Source organism: Schistocerca nitens, chromosome 8, assembly GCF_023898315.1.
Source record: "Schistocerca nitens isolate TAMUIC-IGC-003100 chromosome 8, iqSchNite1.1, whole genome shotgun sequence".
Classification (NCBI taxonomy): domain Eukaryota; kingdom Metazoa; phylum Arthropoda; class Insecta; order Orthoptera; family Acrididae; genus Schistocerca; species Schistocerca nitens.
Window position 1 is genome coordinate 417,488,286 of NC_064621.1, and position 12,685 is coordinate 417,500,970.

General features: G+C 38.8%; 1 protein-coding gene across 1 annotated transcript in view; it reads left to right on the forward strand.

The window, feature by feature from the left end:
- The window catches only part of LOC126198577 (sialin-like), a 97,919-nt gene extending 86,206 nt beyond the window's left edge, over positions 1-11,713 (forward strand). Inside the window, exon 9 of the mRNA XM_049935014.1 lies at positions 10,918-11,713. Within this exon, the coding sequence (XP_049790971.1) occupies positions 10,918-11,073 (156 nt within the window). The 3' untranslated portion in view covers positions 11,074-11,713. The remainder of the gene's footprint in view (positions 1-10,917) is intronic.
- The last annotated feature ends 972 nt before the right edge of the window (positions 11,714-12,685 follow it).

Sequence of the window (12,685 nt, forward strand, 5' to 3'; positions counted from 1 at the left end):
ACCACGAGCTGCGGACACCAAAACTGATTAATATCTTGTCAATTCGTGACAATTTTGGGGCGTATGTGTTATGAGTAATTGTTATATTATAGAAGACGTCTGTTGTAAGGTCACCATGGTAAGTCGCAGTTCATTTGTGTTAGTAAAGTGTATACCTTATACTATTTTTTCGTTAGTTTATTGAACACAACAGATAAAAATAAGAAATAAGTTAATCATCAGCAATATAGTCTCCCATATTATCTGACATCATCGAACTTGCACTGCACTCCACTCATTCGCTTGTTACATTTCCTTCACAGCTTTTTGTGAACTGTTTGTTGGTCACTGAAAAGATTTCCTTGCATTCTTTGCGTTTCTGATTTGAAACTGTACGTTATTCGCAGTTTGTGAAAAATCTTTGTGAGTGTTCGTGTTTTCTAATCAGTGTTACACTGTCTTTTCATTCGTGTTATTGTATGTTACTCGGTGTCAATGAACGAATACTAAAGGAAATTGCTTTAAGTGAATAATATTAAAAAGAATGTTATTTTGTCATTATGCTAGCAGTTTCAGGTGATGCTAAAAACCGAAACACCTCTGGTGAATGAAATGCATATATGCAACACACACAAGACATAAAAAACAGAATTAGATACAACAGCTACTGAAGAGAAAGGCCATCCAAATAATTCCCCTGATCTTTATTTATGATGTTCAGATACAGTCAAATGGCTCTGAGCACTATGGGACTCAACTGCTGAGGTCATTAGTCCCCTAGAACTTAGAACTAGTTAAACCTAACTAACCTAAGGACATCACAAACATCCATGCCCGAGGCAGGATTCGAACCTGCGACCGTAGCGGTCTTGCGGTTCCAGACTGGCCTTTACCCGCACGGCCACTTCGGCCGGCTCAGATACAGTCGGTGAGTCTGGATATTATTCGTAACTATGCTTTAGATCAAAATCATCCTTACAGAAATGAGAATAAAGCTCTGGGCTATGCCTCAGACATTTCGATTGCCGGTCGATACCGTAACAGATAGCATACATGTCTCTTTGAAAGGCGAGACTCTCTAGTGGTAGTCAATCCGTCACATAAGTCGAGCCAATTTATTCTTCCTGTCACTAGTCTAATGGAGAATTGGCAACATTGTAGAATACGCTTGGCGGCTATGTGATCGGCAGTTTACTTCCTGGTCTGGTGCCGAATTGTACTGCTAAATTCACTTGACATTTCGTTGTCATTTCTGATAAATACCGTGACTTATTCTCTCTCAATGTGTAACATTCGGGTGTCAAATTAATTATTTGAGTCCAGAAAGATCAATCTGTGAAGAATCTATAACTAATCTCATATTTAAAATTAGTAATTGTCTCTATTAATGAAGAGTACTGCAGTGAGAGCACGCTGCCAGCACTGGCTCGTTAGCTAAATGGTAATATGACTGCGTTGCACATAGAACGCTGCATTAGCTCTAGGTACTTATCTCCCTAGAGACTAGACCTTTTTGCGCCCCTTCTACTTCATCTATTGCCGAGCTATAAGCTTCCAGATCGAAAGTCAATAAGGAAATCTTAACTTCACCATCTTAAGGATCACCCCCCCCCCCCCTTCCCCAGATCTGAAGGTGAAATATTTAAGAAACTGCGGTCTTGCACACCCTTGTTGAAACTTATATATTTCTGCTCATAGCGACACACATCTTGTTGTTGTTGTTGTTGTTGTTGTCTTCAGTCCAGAGACTGGTTTGATGCAGGTCTCCATGCTACTCTATCCTGTGAAAGCCTCATCATCTCTGGATAACTACTGCAGCTTACATCCTTCTGAATATGCACAGCGTATTCATCTCTTGGCCTCCCCCTACTATTTTTACTCTCCCTCTAGTACAAACTGATGACCCCTTGATCACTCAGAACGTTCCTACCAACCGATACCTTCTTATTGTCAAGTTGTGCCACAAACTCCTCTTCTCTCCAATTCTATTCAGCACCTCCTCATTACTTACGTGATCTACGCATCACGGCTACAATCAGTACAAATACTTTCAGAAAAGACTTCCTGACACTTAAATCTATACTATGTTAACAAATTTCTATTTATCAGAAACGCTTTTCTTCCCACAGCAAGTCTACTTTTTATATCAGATTAGATTAGATTAGTACTTGTTCCATAGATCATGAATACGACGCTTCGTAATGATGTGGAACGTGTCAGGTTATTACATGACACTTAATATTTTCTTGGGTTGGGGTGGGGAAATAACCCACTTACTATATCCAAAAATTCATGTAATGAGTAGAAGGAGTTGCCATTCAGAAATCCTTTTAATTTCCTTTTAAATGCTATATGGCAATCTGTCAGATTTTGATGCTACTAGGTAAGTGACCAAAGACTTTTGTGACAGCATAATTTACGTCCTTCTGAGCCAAAGTTAGATTTAACCTTGAGTAGTGAAGATCATCCTTTCTCCTAGTGTTGTAGCCATGTACAGAGCTATTATTTTTGAATTCGTTAGGATTGTTAATAACAAATTTCATAAGTGAATATATATATATAAATTTTGTGAGGCTACAGTGAAAATCCCTAGCTCTTTAAATAAGTTATCTGCAGGATGATCTTGGATGAACTCCAGCAGTTATTCTGATTACATGCTTTTGTGCAATGAACACTCTTTTACTCAATGATGTGTTACCCTAGAATATGATACCATACTATAGCCGAAAATGAAAATACGGGTGGTAAGCTAATTTACTGAGATATATATCGCCAAAATTTGCCATGACCCTAATAGCATGAGTAGCTGAACTCAGACGTTTCAGCAGATCTTCAGTGTGTTTTTTCCAGTTCAACCCTTCATCAATGCATACACCTAGAAATTTTGAATATTCTACCTTAGCTACCGATTTCTGATCGAAGTCTATATTTATTAATGGTGTCATTCCATTTACTATGTGGAACTGTATATACAGTATTTCGTCAAAGTTTAATGAGAACACATTTGCAGAGAACCACTTAAAGACTTTTCTGAAAAACATCGTTTACAATTTCATCAGTTAATTCTTGTCTGTTGAGTGTGATAGCTATACTTGTATCATCGGCAAAAAGTACCATCTTTGCATCTTCGTGAATATAGAATGGCAAATCATTAATATATATTAAGAACAGCAGAGGACCCAAGACCGAACCTTGCGGCACCCCATTCTTGATTGTTCCCCAGTTTGAGAAATCACCAGTTTTTTGCATATTATGTGAACTGCTTATTTCAACTTTCTTCACTCTTCCAGTTAGGTATGATTTAAACCATTTGAGCGCTGTCCCATTCATACCACCGTACTTAAGCTTATCTAGAAGTATCCCATGATTTACACAATTGAAAGGCTTTGAGAGATCACAGAAAATCCCAACGGGTAACTTTCGGTTACCCGGAGCATTTAATATTTCATTAGTGAAAGTATATATAGCATTTTCCGTTGAAAAACCTTTCTGGAAACCAAACTGACATATTGTTAAAACTTTATTTTTACAAAGGTGTGAAGCCACTGCACAATATATTAATTTTTCAAGAATTTTGGATAAGGCAGGCAGAAGAGAGATTTGGCGGTAGTTGTTGACATCCTCTCTACTCCGACCATCATCAGTTATTTTGCTCCCCAAATAACAAAACTGATTTACTACTGTAAGTATCTCATTTCCTAATCTAATACCCTGGCATCACCTGATTTAATTTGTCTACATTCCACTATCATCGTTTTGCTTTTGTTGATGTTCTTCTTATATCCTCCTTTCATGACACTGTCCATTCCGTTCAGCTACTCTTCCAGGTCCTTTGCTATCTCCGACAGAATTACAATGCCATCGCCAACCTCAAAGTTTTCATTTCTTCTCCATAGAATTTTATCCCTAATACAAATTTTTCTTTTGTTTCTTATACTGCTTGCCCAATATACAGATCAAATAACATCGGGGATAGGCTACAACCCTGGCTCACTCCCTTCCCAACTACTGCTTCCCTTTCATGCCCCTCGACTCTTATAACTACCATCTGGTTTCTGTAAAAATTGTAAGTAGCCTTTCGCTCCCCTTATTTTACCCAAGCCACCTTCAGAATGTGAAACACCGTATTGCAGTCAACATTGTCAAAAGCTTTCTCTAATTCTACAAATGCCAGAAACGTAGGTTTGCCTTTCCTTAACCTATCTTCTCAGATCAGTCGTAGGATCAGTAGTGCCTCGCGTGTTACAGCATTTCTACGGAATCCAAACTGATCCTCCCCAAGGTCGGCTTCTAACAGTTTTTCCATTCGTCTGTAAAGAATTCGTGTTAGTATTCTGCAACCGTGACTTATTAAGCTGATAGTTCGGTAGTTTTCATATCTGTTAAAACCTGCTTTCTTTGGGATTGGTGTTATTATATTCTTCTTGAAGTCTGAGGGTATTTCGCCTGTTTCATACATCTTGCTTACCAGATCGAAGAATTCTGTCATGACTGGTTCTCCCAAGGCTATCAGTAGTTCTAATGGAATGTTGTGCACTACCGGGGTCTTTTTTCGATTTAGCTGTTTCACTGCCCTGTAAAAATCTTCACGCAGTATCATATCTCCCATTTCGTCTTCATCTATGTTCTCTTCCATTTCCATAGTATTGCCCTCAAATACATCGCCCTTGTATAGACTCTTTATATACCCCTCCACCTTTCTGCTTTCTAATCTTTGCTTAGGATGGGTTTGCCATTTGAGCTCTTGATATTCATACAGGTGGTTCTCTTTTCTACAAAGGTCTCTTTAATTTTCCTGTAGGCAGTATCTATCTTACCCCTAGTGATACATGCTTCTACAGCCTTACGTTTGTCCTCTTGCCATCCCTGCTTAGTCATTTTGCGCTTCCTGTCCATCTCATTTTTAAGACGTTTGTATTCCTTTTTGCCTGCTTCATTTATTGCATTTTTATATTTTCTCCTTTCATCAGTTAAATTCAATATCTCATCTGTTACCCAAGGATTTTTACTAGCCCTCTTGTTTTTGCTTACTTGACCCTCTGCTGCCTTCACTATTTCATCTCTCATAAAAGGTTTGAAATGGCTCTGAGCACGATGGGACTTAACATCTGAGGTCATCAGTTCCCTAGAACTTAGAACTACTTAAACCTAACTAACCTAAAGACATCACACACGTCCATGCCCGAGGCAGGATTCGAATCTGAGACCGTAGCGGTCGCGCGATTCCAGACTGAAGCGCCTAGAACCGCTTGGCCACAGCGGCCGGCTTTCATCTCTCAAAGCTACCCATTCTTCTTCTACTGTATTTCTTTTCCCTGTATCTGTCAATCCTCCCCTGATGCTCTCTCTGAAACTCTTTATAACCCCTGGTTCTTTCAGTTTGTCCAGGTCCCATCTCCTTAAGTTCCTACTTTTTTTGCAGTTTCTTCAGTTTTACTCTACAATTCATAACCAATAGATTGTGGTCAGAGTCCACATCTGCCCCTGGACATGTCTTACAATTTAAAACCTGGTTCCTACATTTCTGTCTTACCATTATATAATGTATCTGATACCTTCTAGTATCTCCAGGCTTCTTCCACGTATACAACCTTCTTTTATGATTCTTGAACCAAGTGTTAGCTACGATTAAGTTGTGCTCTGTGCAAAATTGTACCAGGCGGCTTCCCCTTTCATTTCTTAGCCCCAATCCATATTCACCTACTACTTTTCCTTATCTTCCTTTTCCTACAGTCGCGTTCCAGTCCCCCAAGACTATTAAATTTTCATCTCCCTTAACTATCTGAATAATTTCTTTTATCTCATGATACATTTCTTCAATCTGTTTGTCATCTGCTGTCCTAGTTGGCATATAAACTTGTACTAATGTGGTCGGCGTGAGCTTCGTGTCTATCTTGGCTTCAATAATGCGGTCACTATGCTGTTCGTAGTAGCTTATCCGTGTTCCAATTTTTTATTCATTATTAAACCCACTCCTGCATTACCGTTATTTGATTTTGTATTTATAACCCTGTATTCACCTGACCAGAATTCTTGTTCCTCCTTCCACGTAAATTTTTCTAAATACACAATTCAACTGATCAGTTTGTGGCGTTGACTGATTTGGTAACTGCGTTATTTTTAGACTGACTCTCACTGCGCGGTGTACGTATTTTTGTGGTAATCCCGAAACGCTTCCTGGTTAGGACACCGGACTCCAAGTAAACACAGACATCTGGGGTCAAAAGCGCGTGATATATTCCTAAGCCCTGATGTCGGGTAGAGTCGTGTTACATATACTATTCGTTTTATTAAATTAGTGTTTAGTCGTAGGGGTATCTTGGTAAGTTGTAATTCATTTGTATTAGAACAGAGCATATTTTATGGTATTTCTCGTTGGTTTATAGAATATTAAAGTAAGACGTAGGAGAAAAATTAATCATCAACAGTCTATTCTCCTCCTACATTAACTAAATCAGCAGAATGTAGACGGGCTTTCTCGTATTGTAGCAACTCCGATTGCAGTTCTCTTGATTGCCTTTTCGTATCTTGTCACCACATGGCATCTCGGTTGTTAATAACAGATGCGAACTGTGACAGCCACAGCCCTTCGATGCAATGCTTAACACAAAACATCATCTTTGTGGCACTAGATGCATTTTGAGAACTCACACTGGTCTATGCTCTGCTTTTTGCTAGCGGCAACCATAATTTTAAGTTATGAGGTTAATACACAATAGTTTACCATTACTTCCTTAAATCGATTTTTTTAATTTGTAGGTCGGCTCTCTGTCCTATTTTTAAGGCCTATTTTTCTCAGGAATGTGTAACGGTGTGAAAATGGAATTTAAGTCAGATACTATTGTTTAAATTCTTTGTCGATATAAAAACTTTAAGACTCAAGTCAATACAATCAAAAGATACTGTCATATGTGTCACATATTTTGATAACCGCAAACTGTTATGAAATTCAATAGATGGAGGTCTCGGCGGATAGCTGTAAGGTGTGTGCTTGCAACACGATTAACCACGGGAACGAGTCTCGATCAGATCATGTATTTTTCAGTCTTCCTTTCAACTTTCTCTTAAGCTCTCAATAATATGAGATGTTTCCCGAAACAACAAGTGGTTCGGATACCACGTTAAACAACACTTCCCCTTTCTCCGGTGGTATCTTTAGGGAAGGCTAGGGACATGAAAGGAGCAGAAGTGGCGTCCAGTTGAAAGACATGCACCAGGCCGTTGTGACACACGGAACTATTATTGTTATTTATTAACAGAAATTATGTTTTGGCGAAATCTTCAAAGCGTGAGTCCGTTTTTTTAGGTAAACTTTACCTTGGTGGATTACATACATCAAAACTCTTCACATAAGATGCTGCATGAGAAAAGATCACTACGCCCTTACCTATGTAATTACATGAGATAAAATGCGGTATAAAAACGTAAAGATGGGAATTTGCTCGATATGTGGCCTCTGCTTTTATCCTGCGCCACAAATAACATAAATACACACATCAGCACAGAACAGCAGTGGAAAGCAACACTTCCTTCAGAAATTTCCGCATCCGACTGCGTTTCCAGTTAGTGCAGCAGGCTGTTATGTGATTTTGTTTCCGTAATTACAAAATGAATTGAAAAGCACGCATTTTGTAGTGATGTGATCAAGCAAGCAAGTTTTAAGGGATCATCTGCACGCTAAAGCGATACCATAACTTCTTGGCGCTGTCAAAGACATGATATAAAACGCTATCGATAAACAATACGTAGTTGCGGTGAAAAAACAGCAGATATTGTAATATTGTACTTCAGCTCTGACTCCTCTCGCGCTACTCAGAGTGGTGAGATAATCTCTTTCTATATGGACGCATTTCGTCATTGCTCGGTAACTCCAGACATTTCGTTACATACTGAACATAGGCAGATTTATAGAGGCGCAACGACGTACTCATTTATATTAACATACTGCCAAGCAACAATTATTATTTATATGTAAATATCTGTTCATAATTTATGTGCACATGTGATTTGTTGAATATACAGGGTGGTCCATTGATCGTGACCGGGCCAAATATCTCACGAAATAAGCATCAAACGAAAATCTACAAAGAACGAAACTTGTCTAGTTTGAAGGGGGAAACCAGATGGCGCTATGGTTGTCCCGCTAGATGCCGCTTCCATAGGTCAAACGGATATCAACTGCGTTTTTTTTAAAATAGGAACCCCCATTTTTTATTACTTGTTCGTGCAGTACGTAAAGAAATATGAATGTTTTAGTTAGAGCACTTTTATTGCTTTGTGATGGATGGCGCTGTAATAGTCACAAACGTATAAGTACGTGGTATCACGTAGCATTCTGCCAGTGCGGGCGGTATTTGCTTCGTGATACATTACTCGTGTTAAAATGGACCGTTTACCAATTGCGGAAAAGGTCGATATCGTGTTGATGTATGGCTATTGTGGTCAAAATGCCAAACAGGCGTGTGCTATGTATGCTGCTCGGTATCCTGGACGACATCATCCAAGTGTCCGGACCGTTCGCCAGATAGTTACGTTAGTTAAGGAAACAGGAAGTGTTCAGCAACAAGTGTAATCGTAAGAAGCTCGTGCAATTTTGTCTGATCTCTCAAAGACAGCTGTGACTCTTGCAGTGTTGTAATGTGTGGACACTATCGCTCGAGATGATCAGCGGATCGCAATCAAACACCTCGCTGTACAACTGGACGTCTTTATTGATAGTGCTGACAAACTCGTCCACCAGTTGGGGTGCTCAAACGTGTTTATCATCTGCGTCCGTCGTCGCCAGAGGACCAAAACAGGACTGAAGGAAAATCTGTTCATAGTTGCTTGCACGTTACGAGGCTGATCGCGATAATTTTTCGTCGAACATCGTCACAGCAGATGAAAAATGGGTTCATCACTTCGAACCGCAAATAAAACGGCCATCCATGGAGTGGCGCCACATCTTCCTTCCTCCGAAGAAAAAGAAGAAGTTGATAGCCGCACCCTCATCCAGTGAAGTCGTGGAGATGGTCTTCTGAGACTCCGAGAGGGCTATTCTGTTTTATGCTCTCCCTCATGGTGCAGCTATCAATCCTGAAGTGTATTGTGCTACCCTCAGGATACTGAAGTAAGGGTTGAGCGTGTTTGTCGCCACAAAAATACAAACGACATCTCCTTCCATGAAAATGCAAGACCTCTCACATGTCTGCACACCCGAGAAGAGTTCACAGAACTTTATTGGATTGTTGCTCCATATCCACCATACGACCCGCATCTCGCGCCTTCCGACTGTCATCCTTTTGTCTGTTTGGCCACAGGAAGCAGCACGTGGATGTGTGGAGGTTACTGCTGCAGTAAGATGTTGCCGCTGACGTCGTCCGGTAGAGTGGTACCATGTGGACATACAGGCCCTCTTAGTAGGGTGGAGATTATGTTGAAAAATAGGGTTTTGTAGCCAAAAGAGGGGGAAATAATATGGTGTATCGGAATATTGAATGGAACCAACCTGCTTTCAGAAAAAAAAAAAACGAGTCGCATTACTTACTGAACGCCCCTCGTTATACATAAGGTATCAATTGCTACTGCGTCTCATCGGGCTGTATTGCACGACAACACAAATTATGAGTAAAGCTTAACTGAAACAATGCGGGTTTAATTTTCTAGTCAGCCTGTCAACGTCCAGATCATATTTAAGTATTGAAATGATCCTTCTGAAGCGCCACCTTTTCTTGCTATAATATTTAAACAGTACATTTTGTTCTCCCTAAAGTTGGAACACCCTATATAACATGCTCACGTGAGTACGCACAGTGTATCATTTTGCATTGTAGTATCACTGCATGACCGCATGTTGTCGTTGGGAAGAAACTGAAGTATAATAATGTTTTGCCTGAACCCACACACAGTAGCAGCTCAACGTTGTGTTCAGGTTGAAAGCAATGGGTCTTTCATAGCTTGCGTTGGCGACGACCACAAAGCTGTTGATTCTGGTTGGTGTCAGTCGATTTCCATCGATTCAGTCAGACATCTAGCTGGGTCTTCTTAGAGCGCACGTTTATCGGTTGTAGCTGTTAACTGAAACTGCAGACCTACATCAACTTCTTTATAAACTACACATGATTATTTCTTTCTATTTTACAGTAATACAAAGACGAAATGAAACTGAAGAGCTTTCATCATGTTAAAGTAACCTTGTTTCCGTGTAGGAGTAGTTTACCACAGTCCTTACATAAATACATGACTGTGGTGTCAGTTCGGGCCTGGTGTGCTCTGAAGAGATCTCTGACTCCCTCGCCTCAGTTATACATATATGGGTGGTATCTTTTCCTTTGGACAAAAATTTGATCCAGCAGCCACTACAAATTAAGACACATAAGAATTACAGACGCTGGCTGCCAGTGGGCATTGATTTAAGTCGTGCTGTTGCGATGACTACTGTGTACGGAGGAAGCAGTGGTCAGCACTTCTCCCTAGTAAGCAGGAGACCTGAGTTCGAATCCCTGTCCGGCATAGATTTTCGATTTTGCCTATAGATTTAAATCAATGCTATCTCCCAGCCAGTCTCTGTATTTTATATTGTGTCTTATTACATAATAGATGAAGTGAAATATTACCTCTTTTCTGTAAGATGTTACCGAGTTTATATCCTCTATAGCACTGAATTTTCGTGTAGTTTTTTCCCTTGTTTGCATTTAACCTTTGCTTGTCATATTCCAGTTCAATTCTTGCAGTCCAGTTATATTTATTATCTATGCCACATATATATTTTTCTTCTTCTGTAACTGTTACTGTCTTGACGATTGCACATCGCCTTCTTTGAATACCTACTGCTTTTGATTGTACTTATGCTGTTCAGTTTCAGAAGTTATCTTATGCAACTGCGATTAGCATTTTACCTGAGATGCCTTATTTTATCAAGAAGCATTAATGAACATTTGTTTTGTAATTCTGTTACAGCAAACAATACAGCAGTGGAAATACGTCTTCTACGTGGCGATGACACTGTCAGTTATACCGTATTTCGTGTTCCTCATTTTTGGTTCTGTTGACGACCAGGAAATTAAATGGGAAGAGCGCAGAGAGAAGAAGAGGAAACAGAAACTGGGCCAATAAGTATGATTCTGAATTGTGCTGACGCTGTGTGGTACATACGAGGTAGCAAAACGCAGTCGAAACCAATAAGAAACTGGTCGTACTTCTGCCGAGATGCAATTAAATAACGTCACAAGGACGTAGTCAATGCTGGGTGACTGAATACGAATCAGTGCACATGGAAAGCAACTGTTTGTGTCAGTCTATGTCGTGTTTTCGTTCTACGAGTCAGTTAGCAGCGACGTGAACAGATCAAGAAGAATGCATTAAGAAGCGAGAGATGGGAATGTGTGCTATTGACACACCAATACTTCTGACATGTTTATTAATGGTAGAATAAATGTTCCCGAATTTCTGTTAAAAATCTAATATTATTTTCTTTTGATATATTTGTAAGAAAAGCTGTGAGAATCTCTTTTGCATTGCGAATATCGTAGCTGAATCCACCTTTTTAAAATTCGAGAAAGATTGTTTCTTTCTTGACTGGGACAGAGTAGTGTAACAACTGATCAATGAGGATAGAGCATAAAAATTCTATCATTTATAATCTGAATTTCAAGTCTTTCACTATCTATAATGAAACCGCCTATAGCGATATAATAATGTAAAAAGCTGGGTTACCCTTGTGTTTATTGTCATGAGTGTGCAATTACCTTAATGAGCATTAATTATTTAATTTTTATAATGAAGTCTACAATTTAGTCACTTCTCTCTTTTCTTTGATGTTCAGTATTGTAAGATATCTTTAAAAAAGCTTTGTGCTGCAGTACACAAGTTGCAGACTTGTGAAAACAGAATCTTGCAGGATTTGAGGTCTATGGCCTGCTTTTAACAAAAACAGTTGTCTAACTTAATCACATGTAATGAACCCACAGTACGAATATTTAACGGACTCTATAAATGTATAAATGCGTGTCATCTATCTGATAATTAAATGATTTCAGTGACTTTCAGTGCTTCAGTATATAAGTTTTTAGTTCAGAGTGATTGTCAACAGATTAACGAAAACCTCATTTTTGATTGTCTTGCTACTAGTACATATATCTGCATCCCTCCAAGATTTCTCCTTTTTGTTTTATTGAATGACACTGGAAACAATGGCAGCAGGTTTAAGGAGGCCATAGGATTGCCTATATGCACTAGCATAACTCATTTCTTCTGCAAACAATAATTTCGTTGTGATTTTCGAGACTAGACATTATTGCCATGATTAGTAAATAATTAAGAGTGTGTGTTATTTACAAAATATTTTTAAATGCCCAATAACACATAATTTCGTCACTTTGTTACCTGTTATGATAATCTTAAATGTAACAAATTGCCAAATTTAGTGTTGTGCAGTGTACTGCACTAATATTTAATTCAAATGTGAATATTAATTAACATTTTCTTAATGTGTTATTAATTTGAGATGTTGTCATTTCAAGAAATGTTATTAGTAAAAACTGTATTTGCTATCGCAGACAAACTGACTTACAAAGAATGATGTTTATTTTTTAGTTTTAAAAATAATGAACTGTTTATATGAATACAAATAATCGTAAGTTATCGATTTATTGTCTTTACCAAAACGGAGTTTTCTGTGCGTCATAGACTTGAAAAATTGATTATTCTACTCTCTATGAATAAATTA